At 52.3% G+C, this 20,850-nt stretch overlaps 2 protein-coding genes across 9 annotated transcripts in view; both read right to left on the reverse strand.

The window, feature by feature from the left end:
* Positions 1-770: 770 nt before the first annotated feature.
* On the reverse strand, positions 771-4,602 carry IL17C (interleukin 17C). 2 transcript variants are annotated; one of them, XM_074839460.1, is made up of 3 exons: positions 4,398-4,602; positions 1,689-2,020; positions 771-1,480 (listed from the first exon to the last, which is right to left on the reverse strand). In XM_074839460.1, the coding sequence occupies exons 1-3, from the start codon at positions 4,437-4,439 to the stop codon at positions 1,231-1,233; spliced, it is 624 nt and encodes a 207-aa protein (XP_074695561.1). In that variant the 5' UTR covers positions 4,440-4,602; the 3' UTR covers positions 771-1,230. The 2 variants fall into 2 exon arrangements, with proteins under 2 accessions (XP_074695561.1, XP_074695562.1); XM_074839461.1 differs by having other exon boundaries at positions 4,188-4,599.
* Positions 4,603-6,447: 1,845 nt separating this feature from the next.
* The window catches only part of ZC3H18 (zinc finger CCCH-type containing 18), a 49,329-nt gene continuing 34,926 nt past the window's right edge, over positions 6,448-20,850 (reverse strand). For 4 of the 7 annotated variants that reach the window (XM_074839692.1, XM_074839690.1, XM_074839689.1 and 1 more), the window contains 8 exons: positions 19,298-19,399; positions 17,332-17,475; positions 15,398-15,550; positions 13,154-13,314; positions 12,336-12,532; positions 11,081-11,177; positions 8,914-9,010; positions 6,448-7,174 (listed from right to left, as the gene is read on the reverse strand). In XM_074839692.1, coding sequence (XP_074695793.1) covers positions 6,976-7,174; positions 8,914-9,010; positions 11,081-11,177; positions 12,336-12,532; positions 13,154-13,314; positions 15,398-15,550; positions 17,332-17,475; positions 19,298-19,399 — 1,150 coding nt within the window. In that variant the 3' untranslated portion in view covers positions 6,448-6,975. Of the gene's footprint in view, positions 7,175-8,913; positions 9,011-11,080; positions 11,178-12,335; positions 12,533-13,153; positions 13,315-15,397; positions 15,551-17,331; positions 17,476-19,297; positions 19,400-20,850 lie in introns of those variants that run through there. The other 3 variants (XM_074839691.1, XM_074839688.1, XM_074839693.1) reach the window with 3 other exon arrangements.

Below are 20,850 nucleotides of genomic sequence, written 5' to 3' on the forward strand. Positions count from 1 at the left end.
GCTCCCTGGGGGGGGGGGGGGGGGGCTGCAGCTGCTGGGGCTGGGTTTTGGGGGGGATTTAAGGATAAATTATGGGGGGACAGGGATGTGTCTGCAGGAGATGTGTTGTGGGTGGGGGCCCCCCCCCAGTCCTGTGCCCTCCTCAAATCTTCTGTGGACCCAAGGGTGGTGGGGGGGTGGTGGGGGGAACGACACCTGCACTGCAGCTGCACAGTGTGTCCCAGAGGAGTCCCCAAAACCCGGGGTGACCCCTCCCTGGAGGGGGTGGTGGGGACATTTCCCTTGTGGGACCAGGCGCTGCTCGGTGGTGACAAACCCTTGGCCCTGTTGAGCACCAGCAGCTGCTCTGAGCCCCCCCCGCCTTTACACCCGTGGTCTGGTGAGGGGTGCAGCCCCCCCCCCCCCGCGGGCACCCATGGGTGCTGGTGTGCTGCATGGAGTGGCCCCAGCAGGTGGTGCTGGGCCCGTGGGTGCCTGGGGCAGAGCTGTGGGAAAGGGGCGGGTGGTGGGGTGCTGCGGGTGCTTTCCCCCTCCCCCCCACCCCCCCCCCAGCCCCCTCCAGGGCTGGGAGTGTGGGGTACCCCCCTTCCCTCCCACCCTCCCCATCACCTCCCAGTTCCTCCTGGGTGTCCCACAGCCGAGCGTCGCCCCACGGGACACCCCACAGACGTACCCCATCTCCATCTCCCCCCCCCCCCCCGCCACCTCCCAGCGCCAACCTTCCCCCCCCCCCCCGGCTGGGAAAAGATCAAGGACCATGCTGGGGGGTGTGGGGGTGTGTGTGGGGTGTGAGCCTTTATTTGCAGGCTGCATGGTGCCAGCGTTAAATAACATTAGAGAGGGGACAATAAATAGCTGTGCGGGGGGGGGGAATAAATAACCAGCGACCCCCCCCCCCCCAGGGAGCACCCGTGGGGCCTCGGGCACCGTGGGGTGATGCTGGACCCGGAGTCACAGCCTTGGCCGGGGGGGTTGGGGGGGGTTCAGCAATAAATATGGGTTAAAAAAAGTCCCCCAGCGACAAGGCTTATAAATAACTCATAAATAAGAAGGTGAGGGGTTGGAGTGTGGGGAGGGACACCCGGGGGGGTGGGGGGGCGCCGGGTGGGTGCTCTAAAACAAGCACGGGTGGGGGGGATGGATGCAGTGACATGGTCACGCTACGGGGCTCCACGGGAGCGGGGTGTCCGGGGCGTGGGGGGGTGTGTGTGGGGGCGTCGGGGGGGTGTCTCAGCGCCCAGTGCGGGGCAGGACGCAGGTGCAGCCCACGGGCACCCTGATGTAGTCCACCTCGAAGGTGACGAGGCCGGGGCCGGTGGGGTGCGGGCAGGGCTTGCGCCGCAGGACCATCATGGTTTGGTGGATGGCGACCGAGTTGAGCGACGTCGTCTCCCGGCCCGTCTTGACGTCCACGCAGCCGCTGCAGAGACACTCGGCGAAGGCCAGTTTGCGGGGGTAGCGGTTCTCATCCTCATCGATGCTGCGGACGGGGGGGGGGGGACAAGTCAGCGAGCCCCTTCCCCTGTGCCCCCCCCCCCCCAAAGTCACCCCACGCTGGGCTCAACCCGTCTGGGCAGGAACGGGGACGCCCCGGTGAAGGATGCGCGGGGACACTGAGGCACGGTGCGGCGGCCAATATGGGGGGGTTGGGAGGGGGGTGGGGTAAGATTTGGGTGGGGGGCGCTCACCGGTAGCGCCACGGGGAGATGGAGCGCTCGTTGGGCTCGCTGCGGAGGCCGGCGCGGAGCTGCAGCGCGGGGCAGGCGCGGTGGCGGTGGCGGCGGTGGCGGCGGTGGCCGGTGGTCTCCTGCAGACGTTCCAGTTGCGGCACCAGTTGTACTGGTACGTAGTGGTCCCAGCGCAGGGTGCGGCCCAGGAGGTGCGCGGGGGCTTCGCCGTCCCGCAGTTCGTCCGCGCTGTAGCAGTGGCCGTGGGGATGGTGCGGGGCGATGCCGGGGGGGCGGCGGAGGCCGCGGCACAGCGTCAGGGCGCCCAGCAGCGCCAGGGCACCCAGCCAGCCCTGTGCGAGAGCCTGGGTCAGAGGGGGGGACACACACACCCCTGCACCCCACTTGGCACCCAGCACCCACCCCCTGTCCCCCCCACTTGGGGACACTGCCCAGAGCGGGGACCCAGCCCCCCCGCCGCAGGGTTCCCTTAGGGGCGAGCTCACTGCCCCCCCCCCAGCCTCAGGGGTCCCTCAGGGGTGATCGTGCCCAGGGCTCTACATCCATACACACACGTATGTACAGCTCTGCACACACACGGAGCACACCTGTGTGTGTGCACACACCTCACACTCAGCACCGGCACACGCACAGCTGTACATACATGTCTATATACCCCCCCCGAGCCTACCGGTATGTACACACAGAGCGCCAGCACAGAGTTCTACACACACACACATATACACCCACACACAGAGCACACCTGTATGTACACCGAGCTGTACATACACACACACACGTATGTACATCTCTACACACACACACAGAGCATATTTATGTGTGTACACACACACACACACATATATACATCTATATGCACACAGAGCTATACATACCTTTGTGCACACACACAGAGTACCAGCACACACAGAGCTGTACATACACACACACGTATATACATCTATATGCACCCACACAGAGCATACCTACATGTACACACACAGAGCTATACACACACATATATACATCTATACACACACGCACAGAGCGTATTTATAGGTACAGAGTGCCAGCACACACAGATCTACACATACACACACCTATACACACCCATAAACACGGAGCATTGCTATATGGACGCACACAGAGATACGCACACACCCGTATGTCCACCTATACGCACACACAAACACAGCATACCGCTATGGACACACACAGAGCTGCACATACACAGTGAATACCTGAGTGCACACACACACGTATGTACATCTATATGTACACACATGTATGTACATCTATATGTACGCACACACACGTATATACATCTATATGTACACACACACGTATATACATCTATATGTACGCACACACACGTACATACATCTATATGTACACACATGTATATACATCTATATATACACACATGTATATACATCTATATGTACACACACGTACATACTTCTATATGTACACACATGTACATACATCTATATTGTACACACGTACATACATCTATATGTACACACACGTATATACATCTATATGTACACACACGTACATACTTCTATATGTACACACATGTACATACATCTATATTGTACACACGTACATACATCTATATGTACACACACACGTATATACATCTATATGTACGCACACACATGTACATACATCTATATGTACACACATGTATATACATCTATATGCACACACACACAGAGTGTCAGCACACACGTAGCTGTGCCCAAACACACGGTATCAGCACCGGCACGCGTAAAGATGCCAGCACATGTGTGTAACACACGTTATGACCAGTGCATGGACATATGGACATATGTAGCTGTGCAAGTGCGTGTATACAAGCACATATATACACATAGGTGCCTCACACTACCCTGCCACGTGTGTACACACAGATACACAGGTATATACACACACACACACACACAGGGGTGTCAGCCTGTGCGCATCTACACCCCCCCCCCCAGAGGTAACAGCACGTATGCAGAGATCCATAGGGACACAGGCACTATGCAAACACACACATATATATTATCATATATGCAAACACACACATATATATTACCATTTATGCAAATATATATATATATTTCCAGCACTGAACCATCTTTCCATGTGCACACAGACCCCCCCAAAGCGCTCACACGCAGCACCAGCACATGTGCAAAGAGCCGTGCGCAGGTGCACGTATAGAGCACTATACTCCCCCCCTACTCCTTAGCACACCCGTCTACACCCCTGTGTAAAACCAGCAGCACACACACATTCACATACGCCCCGGAGCACACGTGTGTCCCATGAACCCAGCACACACGTGTGTCTACACGCAGCAGCACCCGCCAGCCGGGGAGCTCTTACACATGCGTGTGCAAACACAGCCCCACGTGTGCACACGCACACACACGCTACTCAACACCCCCTCTCCGTGCACAGACACGCTCCCCCCATCCCAGCTGCCTCATGCCAACATCCCCCCCCTGCCCCCAGGCCCTGTGTTACCATCGGGTGGGCGTCGAGGGTGCTGGAGCACGACGAGGAAGAGGAGGGTGGTCAAAGTTGGGGAGCTGGGAGTTGGTTTTTTTTTTTTTTTTTTTTGGGGGGGGGGTATCCCCTTATGATCTGCTACCCCCGAGGCTGCGTGCGGCCGAGTGGCAGCACCGCTGTCGTCGCCGCCTTTATATAGGGCTCGGGCAGGTGATGTACACACACCTGGAAACTCCGGCTGCCTTCCTCCTCCCCGCGGGCCGTCATACTTCCTTCTCCCCGTTCCAGCCCGGAAATTAAGCTCCTGACACCCCTAAAAAAATGGTAGAGATTTGGAGGGAAAGGGGGTGGCTACCAGTTTAGTTGCCCTGATGGGCACTGAGCTTTGGGGGACGGGGTGGGACAGGTCAGGGAGGGTTGGGGGGCTGGTGGATGGGTACCCAGGGCATCCCGTGCCCGCGAACGCGGGCACGGGATGCCCTGGGTACCCATCCACCAGCCCCCCAACCCTGCGATGCCCCATGGGGACCCCCAAACCCCAGCCCCATTTTCATTGCGTAAGCCCCGGCGGTGATATCACCGTCACATTCCCGGGGCTGCCGGAGCAGAAATCCCGAATTGGGCAACCCTGGAAAAGGGCTGAAGGGTTGAGGCCACCCTGGTCCATCCCGGCAGTGGGGAGGCTCCAGAGCAGGAGGAGGGGGCTGAGGGGAGGGGGAGGATGTGGTGGGGCCAGGGGAGCTGGTTCAGGGATGACCAAAAGGGTTTTATTTTTTTAGTTTTTTCTTCCTCTTTTCTGTATTTCGATTTTCTTCTTCTTTTCTGTATTTTTTTCTTCTTTCGATATTTTTCTTTTCTGTATTTTTATTTTCTTTTCTATATTTTTCTTGTTTTCTTCTTTCCTATGTTTTCTTTTTTGTTTTTCTTTTCTGTTTTCTGTTTATTTTCTTTTCTATATATTTTAATTTTTTTTCTTTTCTATGTTTATTTTCTTTTCTATTATTTTCTGTTTCCTTCTTTTCTGTTTATTTTCTTCTTTTCTATATGTTTATTTTCTATTTTCTTTTTTATATTTTTCTTCTTTTCTATTTTCTATGTTTTTTTTCTTTTTTTCTGTTTATTTTCTTCTTTCTATGTTTATTTTCTTCTTTTCTGTATGTTTTCTATGTTTTTCTTTTCTGTTTATTTTCTTCTTTTCTATGTTTATTTTCTTCTTTTCTGTATATTTTCTTTTCTATGTTTATTTCTTCTTTTCTGTTTCTTTTCTATTTTCTTGTCTATATCTTTATTTTCTTCTTGTATTTTTTTTCTTCTTGTCTGTATGATGTTTATTTTCTTCTTCTTGCCTATACATTTACTTTTTTCCTTTCTGTGTTTATTTTCTTCTTGCACACAGCTCCAGAGCCAGGCTCGGGCTCACGGGGATCGCAGCACCCAGCCAGCACCATACATGCTGCGCTGCACCGGGGGCTCAATGTGTGTGCAGGGAAAGGACTGGGGGTCCCCACAGCAGCCCAGTGGTCCCAGTATAGCAGGAAGCACAGTACTGGGGGGAGCATTCACACGGCTGCAGGATAGGGCACAGCCACGCTTTGGTCTTTTACCAGAAAGACAGGATTTGCACCCATTTTGGCAGTGACTTTATGGGGTGCCACCCCCCCAACCCCAAGCAGGCAGGGACAAGGCACACAGAGCCCCCCACCACAGCAGATAAGTGGGGAACAGGGACCCCCCCCACATTCCCCCAAAAGTCCAGAGGAGCCCAGAGGCCCCCTGTGGTTGGGCTGGGTAAAACCACCTCCGGCTCAGGCTGCAGAGCCCCCCACTACCACTTAATACCAGTAGGATACTGGTTTAATACTGGGTGCGAAGAGCACAGTGGGGGCTGGAGGGTTTGGTGGGGGTGGGTCAGGGGCACCCGAGGAAGGGGGTGCAGTGCTCCCCCAAGAGATGTGGCACCTCCTGGAGCTCACAGCAGCACTGGAGAGAAGGAAAAATAAACTACACACCCAAAAGATGGGGGGGTGGACAGGCCCCCCAAGGCAAGGGAGAGGGAGGAGAGGGGATGCAGAGAAGAGTAGAGAAAGGAAAAAGTGGTTATCAAAATACTTTATTTCAGGGACATCCCTCCAAAAAAAAAAAAAAAAAAAAAGGAAAAAGAAAAGGGAAAAGGACCCTCCTTGTTAGACAGACATCCCCACAACACCTTCAGGGCTCCTTTTAAATCAACTAAAACAAGCCGATGCTTAAAATAAAAGACAGGTCATTTTCCCAATCAGACTTTAGTCAAGAATATATATATATTTTTGTTCCTGGAGAGGGGAGGAGGGCAGGGGGAGAAGGTGATGTTGCCAGCAGTTCACAGCAGTTTTCGGCTCTCTCGTTACACAGTATATAGAACTGCATTGCTGAAGACACTCAACACACAGCAGGGCTAACTAGGAGAATACAACTCAAGGCTAGCAAAGAGGAGAGGGCAGAGAGAAAGAGAGGAGAAGGGGGAGCAGCCGAGGGGGCTGGAGTCCTCTGTGCATAATTTACATGGAACCGGCGCTGGCAGAGCCAGGGGCTGGCCCCGCTCTGCCCTTGGGGAGCTGGGAGCGAGGCGTGGCAGGCGTCTCAGCTGACAAAACTTCAGTATTATTTTTTTTTTTTGGTGTGGTTTTTTTTTTTTTTTTTTTTTTAAAAAGAATCGCAGCCAAAATAAGACAGAACTGCAAAATCCCAAAGTGGCCGCTTTTACACTATTTATAAAAACATGAACAGTCACTAAGGGGCAGAGCGGCGCTCCGCGCACGGCCCACTATACTTTCCCCGGGATTTTGGCCCGTTTGCGAGCGATGGCATCTTCCACTGCCTTGAGCTGCTTCAGGAGCTCCTCCCGGCGCGACAGGGTGCTGGACTTGCCCGCCTTGGCACCCGTGGGGCCTGGCTCGGACGCTTTGCCCGGAACGCTCGTGACTTTGCTGGAGCTCTTGGACTGAGGTGAGAGCTGGCGTTTCCTGGCAGAGAAAAGAGAGAGGAGAGAGGGGTGAGGGGGCGCTCGCAACCGAAAAACGTGGTGGAGAGTTCTGAGCACGGGCAGGATGCAAGGGAGCTCACAGAAACACGAGGAAAAAGGGGAGAGTGGCACAGGGTGGCTCTGGAGCGTCCCCATGGTCTCAAATCCCGACAGCGATGGTGCTGGGTGGCGTGGAGGGCATCTGGGGGCTGCGGGGAGCTGCCCCCCACACTCAGCTCTGCGCTGATGCTGCATCGCTGAGGAAGCAAAGCAGAGTTGGGGGAACACTCCCCCTGAGGCATTGGGAGAACGGGAGCCACCGCTTCACCTTACGGTGGGACAACGATGGTGGGACCGGGATGGTGGGACAAGGATGGTGGGACCGGGAAGCGGAGTGGCCTCAGCAGCCTGCCGGGGTTTTGCAGTGCTGCCAGCTCTGTAACACACCTTGGCGGCTCTTTCTAAGGCCTCGGAGCATTCGGGAAAGCCTGTGGCACCACTGCTGCCTGATGTCACCGTACCCTCAGTTAATGCATCTTTTTCTACTACACTGAAGTGGGGCTGTGCAAACATGACCCCAACACCCCCAGCAGTTGAAAACAGGACACAGACCTACCGTGCGGCTGCCCTAGAGGAACCCAGCGTGTCCTTAACCACCCCCGGGCCCACACAGGGCACATCGCACCCACCGCACGACGCTGACACCCCAAAGAGCAGCAGGGAGAAGAGGGACAAGAACCAAGAACCACCAGTCTTGAAAGGTTGAGCCTCCTCTTCACTGCTAGAAAACAGGACCTCAGGGCCTGAAGGACAGGGCTGTGGCAGCTGGGGCTAGGTTTTGGTTTGGGAAGCCTCTGACACACAGAAATTAAGGCTGGCTCGTGCCCCAGGCTGGGAAGAGGGGATGACACGAGTGCTGCCGGCCAGGGAATGCAGGGGTGCGGGACAGGGCTGCGTCTGTTTGCTCAGAGATCCTCGGGGAGATGACACCAGAGAAATGCAAAGCAGCACTGGCTGGCTACAGGCAAGGAGGCCCAAGGAAGCTTTAGGTGTGCCGCAGGAAGTGCTCCACAAGCCTTTAGCCAAAGGGCTCTGGGCAGAGCACAGCCCAAGGCCCCTGCAGCCACACATCCAGTTCTGCAATGGGACGTTCCCAGCACAACAGCGGGTGCAGGCTGCCAAGAAATCGGACGTTGAGCTGGTCACCCATCACCAGAGGGGACAGAAAGGCACAAAGCCAGGTCTAAATCACCGTTCAGACTCAGGCAGGGGCCACGCTTGAACGTCTCGCAGCAGCCAAGCGAGTGGCTGAGGGTGCACCAGTGTGTAAAAAAAGGGAATCGGGCACCCGAGCCAGGTGCCACGAGGTGCTCAGCAGCGGGGTGAAGGGCTTGTACCTTCTTTTTCATTAGCACTACGAGAGGCAGAGGCACTGGCACAACTCAGCTTGCACCTAACCCAGTTGGATCCTCTTGCTGGGACTGACCTCAATAAAACCCCCAGGCTCCTTCTTCTTTCTGAGCTGGAATAGCTTAGCTGGTGGCTTCCATGTGAAGCCCTGAGCACCCCTGGCTCCTGCCCAGGGAGCTTCGCATCCTTCCTCTCCCTGTACCTCCATGGCAACTGGAAACTACAGCCAGAAAGCCTCAGAGCTGCCCAGAGAGGAGGGACCAAGCCACTGGAGAAGTGAGAAGCACAGCCTGGCCCAGAAGAAACCCACAAAAACAAGCGGGCACTGACCTGTCCGTCTGTGCAGGAGAAGGTTTCGGGTTCTGGCCCCTCTGTCGCTCTTGCTTGGGTGAAGAGAGTCTCCCGGTTGCCTTCCTGTCGCGAGAGCCTATTGGGACAATAAAAGGTGAGACCTTCTCGCTCATTGCCAAGGTACGGGTCGCTACCTTGCCTGCTATATGGATGCTCTCTGGAGACCAGCCAGATCACGCCAAAAAATAGCCAAGTCCAGCAGCAGCCAGAAAAAGAAACGTAGTGTTGCACACCCCGTCTTCACAGGGAGCAGAAAAGCTCGTCAGGGCTGTGTCCCACGGTCAGCTGTATAAAACATCACCTGCAGGAGCCGCACCAGCCCTCTCCTCACCCTCCAGCTGCTGGAACAAGGCTCATCCACTGCACTTTTAGGCCGAGCTTTGCTTGCAAACCCGTGGGGCAGGGCCGGCTCTCGCAGACCGAGTCAGTGCCCGGCAGACCATCCAGTTTCTGCGCAATGGGCGCAGCGGCACCGGAGCCGGCTCCATGCTGGCACAGTAACAGGGTGTTTTGGCTTAAAGAGCGCTGGGCGAGTGCAGCTCTGCTGCTTTCGGAACCAGCTGGGGCCAATCCATGGGCAGCATCACCCCTGTGTTTATTCTCCACAGACTAAACCATCGCGCTCTGCCCAAACAGCACTGCTGTGAGGGCTCACCAGTGGCAGGAAGCCCGCTGGGGTCCTGCATCAGCATTATCCAGCGGGTTTCCTAACACCGTTGCCATCCCAGCGCACAGAGAGGCAGCTAAAGCTGCAGATCTGATGGCAGCGAGGTTACAGAAGAGGGAAGTGAGACTCGGGGCGCAAACACCGGCCAGCTTTGTGCTGCGACACCAGAGCGCAGGCTGCGCGCTGGAGGGTGCTCCTGCTCAGTCCCCACTTGGCCAAGGGTACGCTTGCCACTGGGAGAGGAGGCCGAGTTGCCTTCAGGACTTGTGTCCCATTTTCTACTGCTTAAAAATGCTTTAGAACATACAGACAACAAATAAAGTGTATAATTACATCCACATCTGTGTATCTATCAAATCAGCACAGTTTGCTAGGTCGGCCCATTCGTTTGTCTGCAGCTCAGCAGTAGTTGTGAACTAGATCCCAGTGAACTTCTACCTCACCCAGTCCCTTCCAAGCTGCCTTTGCAGGAGTCGAATGCAACCAGGCTATTAGCACAGAAATTTTTTCTGGCTGGCACCCAGAGTCAACAAGATACACCTACAGCCGAGACAACAGGGAAAACAACATCACGTGTCAGTGCTGGCTTGTACGTCAAAACCAGGCACCTCTGGCTGACGACTCCCCCCGCTTTGTTTTTCAGGGGTGACAGTGGAGGCTGGAGTGTGGCATTTAGGTCCCTCTCCACGCAGCTCGCTAGCTTGGTTTTCCGAGGTGCTAATTAATACTGCTGCTGAGGATTCAGACGCAGCAGAACACTTGGAAAGCCCATGTCTTTCTAAACATACAGGGCAGATTGTGTCACACACAAGTGGGGAAATCGCCTCATTTCGCAGGACAGGTGATCTAAGCCAATTATTGCATCCATCCCGCAGCCCTGGCAGCCTGTGCTCCCTTTCTAAGCACTGCCACAAGCCTTGCTATGGGGAGGACTAAGATCCATTGCGATGCGCTGAAATACGAGGCAGAGAAGACCCCAGGATACAGTTAGGAAAAACCCTACGACTTCCAGAGCCACATCCAACGACGTTACTAGAGAACCGGAGGCTGCTGTGGGATGGATGCGTACCCACGGTGGCGGTGAGCACCCGTGTCTTCAAAGCAATGTGTTTTTTTTTCTTGCAGCGGAGTTGCACAGACATAGTGGAGCCGAGGCCCTCGCAACATGCACCACAAGACAGCTAGGCCAGGCCGAGTTTGGCCTGCCCAGGGCTGACCTCACCTCGCTTACTTCACACACCGGAGCGTCTCACCTCCGCCGTGTTTTTGCAGCAGGACGGCTGATCCGCCCGCGTTATCTGGTGGCAAATCGCACACACTCCGAGGTTTTGCAAGGACACACGCCTGCAATTCACCTCCCCAGCGAGTGGACTCTTGCAGCAGAGACTTTCACGGGATATTTGTCACTGGAGCACCGCCTCGAGCGGCAGAGCAGGAACACAGCCAGGCCAGGAGTCCCTGGGACAGCTGATGTCTCACCTCTGTCAGGTGACAGGTTCGCCCGTTTGGCTGGAGGAGAGCTTGGCCTGTCTTTGTCTGCTGGCTCGTATCTCTTCCTGCTTCCTTTGTCAGCTGCCTGAAATGGAATTAAAACAGACAACGGAGCTGAGCAGCCACTTCCCTCTGGGGAGAGAAGCAGGCAGAGATATTTCCTGTGACTGGTGCCTGTGATGTGCTGCTGGCGGCTCCTGCAAGCGTGTCTCCTGTTAAACTCTTTGTGTGTACCAGTACCAACCATCACCAGCACCATCTAATTCCCCCCCGACCGTAAGCAAACCTCTGGCCCTGGCGCTGCGCTATTTTCAGATTTGTCAGAAAGAGGAAAATAGCAGCGTTTTGTAGAGGTTTTTTTGGCAGCATCGAGGATAGCACATGTCAAGGAGGCATGTGGAGCCGTGCCTTCTTCCAGGACTCGACCGTGCCAGCCAGTAGTTCTGTGTAATTGCACGCCCCTCCCCGCAGAGCATGCTTCACGGCCTCGATAAAGGCGCCTCACGTCATAGCACAGGGAAGTAAGAGAAAACTGCGGCCTCAGACTGCACCGGGGAATTTGGACTGTCAGGAAAAAAAAACATTAACGCTTCAAAAAACAGGAACCTACCCATGTGACTGGGGCCAACACCCTGCTCCAGCCCAAAACCCCACGAGGCCGAAGTCTCCCACGTGATCTGGATTGCAATCATGGCTGAAGGCAGCGAAGTGGGGCATCGGGCTCAGGCTAAAGGGGAAAGAGCCAGGCTCCCCAAGGAAAGCATGGCTGGTACCCCAGAGGGGCGAGGTAATGGCCACTTTTACCTCCTGACTCAGTCAATGACTCGTCAGCAGCTCGCTCCAGAGCGGGCAGTGGGAGGGGAGCTCGCTCAGAAGCGTGCAGGGAAGATGCTTTCAGCAGGCGAGGCCTCAGCGCGTGTGGGACTGCGCCGCGCACATCTTCCCCTCGGTGCACGCGCTGCAGCCTTCAAGAAAGCGGGGAAAAGCCCTTGAAGCTGCAGCAGGAATGTGCCCCAGGGGAGCCGCCAACACAGTCCCAAACTCAAGCCACCACAGGGTGTGTGCTGCCAGACTGGTTCTGTCTGCCACCCTTCAATCCCAGCTGCAGATCTACCCGGCTGAGCTCATCCCGACAGTGCGGAGCCCGGAGCGTCCCTTCCGCCAGCCCTGAGCCCCAGGATCCATCCCATCCGCTCATCGGACCCTCCCGGCGGAGGGAAATCGCTCCCACCCCACCTCTCACCTTATTCAAGAGCGTCAGTTTGATCTCTTTGTGAGCACTGAAGCCCCCTTGCTGAGACTGGGGGGCTGAGGGCTGCTGGGTCTGCAGGAGCTGCTGCGATTTGCTCCCCTGGGCGGGTTTGGCTGATTTCAGGAGCTGAGCAGGCACATCCCGTTTCCGCTTCTCCTCTTTAGCGCTATCTTCTTTTTTTGACTTTCCTGTTAAAAACAAAGAGGGCAGATGTAGCGACCTGAGACCGATTCCTTTCACCTGCCCTCCCTTTGGAGAGCAGGGTGAGAAGACACTGTTCCAGGGACTGAAAAAGCCCACACCAGTCAGCATAGCACATGGTCCCAGGGTTAAAAGATTCAGGAAACAGCATTTCCACAGAGAGGACGCTTAAAATAAGAGACAATGAACAAAAGACTCTTGCCACCCAACTCTACTGACTAAAAAGAACAGAGGAGGAGCAGCATGATACTGGAGCTGCCCAGAAGATTGAGCATCACCCCACAAAGGTGAAAGAGAACAAGGTAAGAGGGGGGGCATCAGACAGAGCTCCCAGGCAGGCAAAGGCATCTTTACAGCCAGACACGTATGGATGGAAGGATGCAAACGTGTATTTGCTCCACAGCCTCCCTCCTCCACGGTCTCCCCCTCCTCAGGTTACTGAGCCCCCCTCCTCTGGGCTCCCCTAGTCTACGCCAGCCACAAGTGTCAGCCTCCGCTCAGCAGCTTTCCTGGAGCCCACAGTATCACCAAGGAAGCTGTAACGCAGATCTCTGCTCCCCTCTTCTCTTCCCAGGACCCCCTGGAGAAGAAAATATCAAACCAGGTACCTCTACCTTTCTTCTGCTGCGCTGGGGTTGGGGATCGGGAGCTGGCTGAGGAAACAGGACTGGCCAAGTCCGCGTACATGTCTTCGGAGTCGGCGCTGCGTACGGAGCTGCTGCTAGAGGAGGCACTAGAGACAGAAGAAACGCTGCTCACGCTCAGGGACCTGGAAAGAGCCAACAGCCCGTTACAGTCACGAAGGCAACAAGAACCAGGCAGCGATGAGACAGACACCTTAGTTTCAACTCCCCCGAGCGGCTGGGATGTCAGGAAGCTGCTAAGGCAGGCAATAACCGGGAAGAGACAAAGGCTGTGTCTCCCTGGACACAGACAACGTGAAAAATCCCAAACAGGGTAGATGCAAGCCTAGAAAGTACTGTTTGTTTATAAACAGGATTAAGGCGACACGTAAACAGGTCACGGTTTCCCCAGGTAAACAAAAAGTGAAAGCAGGGCATGCATGATCACGTACAGGTCAGTGTTATGGCTCAGGTCATGGGTTCCCCGGCAATGTTTTTGTTGTTCAACACATTTATTCATGGAGGCTTTAAAAGCCCTGGAATCCTACAGCCCACAGCTCCTGCCCAGCTCCCCAGGGTACGGGAGAGCCCAGCTGCCTGTTTTGAGGATGCACATACTGTCACGACTGATAATGACAGGGAAGATGCCTATAAGATGCCTATCTTCTAATAGCGCCTTCAGATGGCTATCTCCTAATGGATTCACAACATTAAAAACGTCAGACAACCATTACAGTCATTTAAGGAGGACTTTCTACTTAGAAAGGTATCAGACGAAAACACAAGGCTATGCAGCAGACCTCCCTTGAGGGCCACACCACCACGGCAGCATCGCAGCCACCAACACGCGGGACCACGCGAGCACGAGCTACGGGACTATCTGGCAGCCTCTGCAGCAGGTTCTGCAGGCCCCTGTGACTTCTGAGCTCCAGCAACTGCCCTGCCAGCAAGCTCCAAGCTCTCTCACTAGAAGCTGGCTCGCATAAGGCTGAACGGGCTGCAGCAGCTTCAGCACAGACGAGCCCTGGAACAAGCTGCAAAGCCTCTACCTGCTGGCACCCTGACAGAGACAAGTTTTGAGAGGTCGCGTGGACTGTTGCAACGATGACTGGATGAGCCAGAAGCTCCTTCTCCAGGAAAGCTCCTGGCTACGAGGTTGTGACAGCAAATCTGGTTTGGGCACACACTGTGTATTTCCTACGTCTCCCCCTTTCCCACACACCTGTGAAAGCACAAAGCGCAGCCCCAGGGCCACATAAGCAATCCCCCACATGAAGTTTGTCCCATCTTCTCCTCTCAAGCCCCCTGCGGCAGGGCAGCACCGAGCCAGCGTGCCCCAGCGCTCTCTGAACCTCTTGCATCACCCCTGCCTGATCTGATGAATGCGACAAGCACGTAGTAAACAAGTTTGTATTTCCGTAAAATAATGCGGATGTTGAACCTCGGAGTTTCACAGAGTTCAGATATGTGAATTACCACTGGTCAGAGCCAAGTCCTACTTAATCCACTGGTTTTAGACCATCAGGTCTACCTTCTAAATCTGCATCACAGGGAAGCGTCGTGCTTCAAGGCTGCCTGTGAGGTTTCAGGGATTCCTGTGTGAGAACAGATGCAAAAAACCCGAACGGAGGACTTGAAAGAGGTTTATTTCACAGCTCTTTACTGGAGTTGGCCATTTACAAATCCCACAGACTGACAGCCATAGAACTATTCACTTGGGGCTAAACACAAAGGGAACTGGCCATGCAACTTCGCCAGCAAAGGAAAAATATCATTAGCTGGGCCTGTAGGTAATTTCTGACCTACCTCTCCCGACAGGCCAAGCATCTTCCCTAAGGACATTCAGTAACCAGAGCTAGTAGAGGTTTAGAAGAGCAAAGCTCCGTAGCCTGAAACTGTTAACTTGTAAATAAATTAGGATGTGGGATCAGGCTGGCCATAAGGAGATGTTTTGGTCATAATTTAGGTAAATATGGGCAGTTTGGTACATGTGACAGATTATTTCCTTGAAAAAGCCACAAGAACGCTACCAACGTTGTACTACTGGCATGATCCAGGACTCGGGATTCGTAACACCACACAGAAACAAGCCTGTTCCACGTCCTAGTTACCTACAGCTTCTGATACTCGAAGCTAGAGAGGGCTTTTGCTGCAAGAAACCACAACAGTTAAGAGTAGTTATAACCTCCTCCTACTTCAAACAAAGGTTACGAAGGGTCGAGGCTGTACCTGGATTTCCTGGACCCCGACGGGGAGTGGGAGACTGAGGCTGACGAGGATCTGGAATGAGATCTGGAGAGAGACCGAGACAAGGACCTAGATCGGGAACTGGAACCACTGTAGCTGCTGGCACTGCCACTGATGCTGCCGCTGATAGTCCGCCTGCAAGACAGCAAACGACATCCTCACCTCGCCGTCAAACGGGGTTAGAAAAAACTGTTTAGGGACAGTTGGAGTGTGACGCTGTTGTCCTGTATTGTATACAAGATTGGTGTTTTGCAAATGGGATGGTTTCGGATGTTCTTCTCAACCTTGCCTTCCCAGTCCTGAGGAAGCATCTGTTTTCTGAACAGTAGATGTTTTATGCAAGACTGAATAACGCTAACGAGAGCCAAAGAATGAGCTAAAGTGCCTTAATCCTGTACTGACACCAGGAGCAAATGCTTCCTACAAAGAAAAATTGCTAACTGCGTAACACAGTGGGACTACCTTGTATTTCAGGCTACACAAATAATCACACACATTTTTTTGTGACTAATGCACCAGTACTAACATAAATAGAGCTGTTTGTCATTTGCACAGCAGGGAGAGTGCAGGGCAGTGGGGTTTGTGTGGGTATAAGCATGAAAAAACCCTAGACTGGAATAAGAATAAGAGAAGGTGACTAAAGACAGCCAAGATTATTATTAACTAGTTAAAGTAAGTGAAACGGAAACTAGAACTGACAGAGCTTCTAGGAAAAGAAACTGCCACGATCAGTTTTCACCTATGGAGACGTAACTGCTCAGCCCAGGCCTTTTCTTCAGCTACTGGGAAGAAACGGGAGAAGTAATCCCATGCAAAATTAAGAATCGACTGGGGATGGTTCTGAAAACCTGAATGGAAAACAGACTTACAGCCATCTTCAAAACACACGGACAAAAAGTATCATTCAGGGATCCAAGAAAACCATATAATGCCTTACTGCAGGCATAAAACATTCTCAGTCTCCTTGTCTGCTCATAAAACAGACTTTTCCAGTAAATACATTTCTTGGGCACCAAACTACTGCTTCCCTAGACTAGGCACGTAGTACCATACCGCTGTTTCAAAACTTCTAACATAAGAAGGATGTGTGATGAATTTCAGCTGTGCTTAGCTGACTCCGTGTCCCTCCAAGAACAGGCAATGCCACCTCCATTTATCCTGTAACATTTTTTAAACACAGTACAATAGATTAAGCCTAATAAACATATTTAAATACAGACAAATGCTCCTTGTTTGAAAACTATCAGAAGCCTCTCTCATTTCAAATGCAAAGGGAGGAGAAAAAGACAACAAAACCAATTAGAGGACAGACAGAAAACACTTGAAACATTCAGACTAGTCACACAAGATGAAGCCAGGAAGAGAAAGTGGAGCAGGGGAGCCAGCAAGTTGTGTACTGGGGACAGGGAAAGTAGCAGAGTTTTTCCTCCTCTCCTCCAGCAGTACTGCTGGATGCTGACCAGCTCCTGGCACCACACAGAAATACTCCCTGTGTACTGGCACGTGGTTAAGAGTAAACAGGGTCCAAACCCATCACCACAAACCTTGATCCTCCAACACGTCAGATCTGCTCTCTGGACCAAACACACCTCTGCTTCCTGGCTGTGTGGCCTCTGTAACCAGCAGCTCACAAACATGCCTGCTTTTGCACTGCAGACCCTGCATTTTGACATGTTTCACATATTCCACCTACTTCAGCCCCCGACCAGCCTTTGGAGGCAGGAGCCACTTGCTGTGGCAAGTCACCAGCATTCACCCCCAAATCCTTCTCACTTCCTATTTCCTTCCTGCCCCAGGAAACAGATTTCTCCTTTAATACCAGAGAGTCCTTGGAAGTTGGTACTCCCAAGAGAAACCCAGGATTTGCTCTATCTTCCAGGAGATCAAGCCTCACTCCACCCCCACAGCCTTCTTACCTCCTGGGTGGAGTCCTTGTCTGACGTTCCTTCCTTCTTGCCTCTCGATTATCCCCTGGTTTGGCTGGCTCTGGTGCAGCTGCTGTAATTTTAGTGAGTGGCTGAGGGACTGGAAGGGCAGCTAGTTTCTTCACAGATTTTTCACTACAAAAATTAAAATTTTCAGGTGGGTGATCAAAGTCCATAGGTACAGACCACAGAGAGACATTCTCAAAAGCAATGAAATGCACTAATGTTTGTTGTTGACTAAATATTACACAGATACTGTAGCTACAGAGACTTGGCTATTTCACCAAAACACTCCCAAACAATATGGATTCCCCTGAAGGGATCTGTTTCCTGTATTCTAAATCAAGTCACCTTTTCAGAGACAAGTTAGAATCATAGAATCAAAGTTGGAAAAGCCTTTGAGGATCCTCTAGTCCAACCATGAACCTCACCCTGACCGTTCCCAACTCCACCCGATCCCTCAGCGCTGGGTCAACCCGACTCTTTAACCCCTCCAGGGATGGGGACTCCCCCCCTGCCCTGGGCAAAGTTAATAGACAACAGCTTATTTTGGACACATTCGATTTGTAAATTAACTAATGAAGTAGCGTGTGTTTCTTACCCATTTGATTCTGTGCATTTTAATGCAAAATGCATGCACCTACTTAAAATCTGCCAGGCTGTAGAACGAGATGCACACGGTTTACACAAAAACGCTCTTTTCCCTCACAAGGATCAGCAGGGTGCAAAAAAATCCCGTGTGTGCCAATGTCCCTTGTGCAGAACACTTGACAGGTAATACCACACAACATTTTTGTGACTTTATCTAGCACCCGCTGTGGCTCCTCAGCGCTGCTCACTCCAACCTCTGCTCTAATAGCTGGTTAGTGCTCAACATCCCCAGCACTGATGTCATGCCTACTATTACCTGGGGAGGAGGCAGCTGTCTGCATGCAAAAATAGAGACTGTTAATTCCTCCTCTTGTATTTAAGAATATCTGCATTCATCCCCTGCAGAGCACAGGATTAAGTGTGTGCAATGTTACGCAGTGAAAACAATCCCCACACTAGTGGAGGCTGGTGTCATGTGTTACCAAACCAGCACTGCCATGTGCACTACAAGCGTGTAAAGACATCGCTGCAGGCAGAGAGCATGTCCTTAAAGAGCTGAACCCTATGAGTTGAGAAGGGAAAAAGAAAAAAAAAAGCAGGTCAATAAGGTTCAAGAAGTGTGGCAAAGGGGATTATCCCATATTCTGGAGAATTCAGGGGGATTCCCATGGTGTAATTTATTTGCACGTCACCTTAAAAGAGGTGACATCACTACAGTGTTGTGTCACCCTCCAACGTATCCATAATTTACTATGTATTACAGGAGTTTGTGAAATAGCAACTTCAAGTATTTAAAAGAAGGAGCTTTGGCATAATCTGCCAAAAATAGTTTCACAGCTACAGTGCTGTTTCGATTTGTCTCCGATATTAACAGTAGACAAGGCTGAAGCATTTCTTTACTCTAAGGCTCTGAATTAACAAAAGCTACAGTAGAGGAATGAATTAAACTTTCTTATAGCTCCTTTGTAAAGATCTCTGCAAACACAGAATGTTTAAATAGTAAATCATGCGTGTGTTTAAAACATTCATTTATACATGACAGGGGCCTCGACGTGACACTTTAGGGATGTGGTTTAGTGGTGGACCTGGTAGTGTTAGGTTGGACTTAAGATCTTAAGGGTCTTTTTCAATCTAAATGATTCTGTATAATACTTAAGGATACCTGTATAGTTTAACTTAGATTTAATAAATGGAAGTGCCATCATTTAATTAAATATGCAAAGCTAAGCATTATTCTACGTGGGCTGTATTTTGCATCTTCCATTTCTTCCTTAAAACTGTCAACCAGGTCAGAAGGGTCTGACTCAGGGACCAGGCTACTGTTTGGAGACTTTCCTGCATTATCAGAACAGAGATGGAGCCTTACCCTTTACCAGCAGGTGGTAATAACTCCCCTTTAGCCTTCGCAAGCGGCTTGTGCGGAGACGGTGTTGGAGAAGGAGAGGGTGAAGACGAGAAGGACCGTGATCTAGAAAGGAAGGTCACGTTGCTCAGCTCAGTCTCTGGGACAGCAGAAGGCTTTCCTGGCTTTCAGTGCATTTAGCCACCACTCCCTCCTCCAGCTACTGACTGCAGCCCAGGAACTAGTCCCCGTAGGTCTGAGCTTATCCTAGTTTTATATTTGGACTCTGCTCAACAAAACCAACTTCTGTGACCAAACCAGTTGGAGACACAGAAAAGAAAAAAGTAGGGTCGGCTGCGAGAGAGGCACTCTCAGTTATTTCACACCAACACCTGAGGCTTTCTCCACACTCTGTATTCTCTCCTGAGGGAGAGTATATCTACAGGAAGGTAAGTGGGATTTTGACTCGCAAGTTCAGCATGATTTATGTCAACCTGCTTTACGTTCGTGTAACTCCTACTGCAGTTTATCCTTTAAACAGCAGCAAAAAAAATCTTGGGAGAGCAACACAAAAAAATACATCTGTAATTTCTGGAACACAAGGAGAGAAAAATCAAGCGGAGTCTATCAAAGCCAACAGATCAAAAGGCACGAGCTGTTTCCCAAGATCAGGACTGACCAAAGAGGCAAGTCACTGACACAGCACACCAGATGCCGGCATTCGAGTGATTCACCCCGCTGCCAAGACTGGAAGTGCCCTTGTTGCAGCCTCGTACTTCAGCGAGTCAGTCACCGAGGTGTCTGGCTTTGTGAAGAACAGTTAGGCACTCGGGTGTTCCTCACCCTCCTCCCTCCAGAGAGAGACATGCTCATTGAAATGTGTCATCTGTGCCTGGCATTGTCCTGCAAGGAACAGAGCCTGAAATGGGTGGATGGGGAAGGTCAGCCCGCTCCCCAGAAACATGCGTGTGCTGGCGTCGAGATAACTCCCACCTGAGCCCTTCCCAGGAGAAACCACCTCCCCAGCAGCGACACCGTGTGCTCCCATCAACTGCGTGAGCCACCCTGGGCATCTGTGTGATTTCAGCTCTGAAGAGGTGCCTGTCTAAGGAGCCAGTTCTCCTACTATGCATATTCCAGACTTGGGAAACTGTCCGCAGGGGCAAGGAAGTGGTAGAGGAACAAACATGCCTCTGTTTAATCAGCATGGGACACCGAATTGCTACTTTGAAGTGTCAGGACTATCACAAGACACATTTCTTTATTAAAGCAGTTGGGATTTGCCTCTTTAAATAGAGATTCCAGCACAACAGAAAAGGGATGCCAGCAACTTCTTCCAATCATAAAATACAAATGATGGAAACGTTAATCTCAGCCAGGCTGCTGTGACCGCTCAGCTACCACAGGCCTGGGAAACAGCCCAGCCACAACAGTGTGGTTCTTGCTGGGGGGGTACTGGGGAGAGGAGAGGGTGGCTGACGTATCTGCTTCATTCAACAACCAAACCAGCAGGTTGCCTTGCAGCCTGTCACTTTTTCTTCACTCAGGAAAGTGATTTGAAGTGGCTATTTGCTTTT

This window comes from Strix aluco, chromosome 14 (assembly GCF_031877795.1).
Source record: "Strix aluco isolate bStrAlu1 chromosome 14, bStrAlu1.hap1, whole genome shotgun sequence".
In the NCBI taxonomy this organism is placed as follows: domain Eukaryota; kingdom Metazoa; phylum Chordata; class Aves; order Strigiformes; family Strigidae; genus Strix; species Strix aluco.

Excerpts from the sequence above, each read along its gene's own strand:
- IL17C (XM_074839460.1), bottom strand. The coding sequence starts at position 4,439 with ATGACGGCCCGCGGGGAGGAGGAAGGCAGCCGGAGTTTCCAG. Across the intron at positions 2,021-4,397 it reads AAGGCAGCCGGAGTTTCCAG|GGCTGGCTGGGTGCCCTGGC; the intron begins GTGTGTGTACAT and ends GCTCTCGCACAG. Across the intron at positions 1,481-1,688 it reads ATCTCCCCGTGGCGCTACCG|CATCGATGAGGATGAGAACC; the intron begins GTGAGCGCCCCC and ends CCCCGTCCGCAG.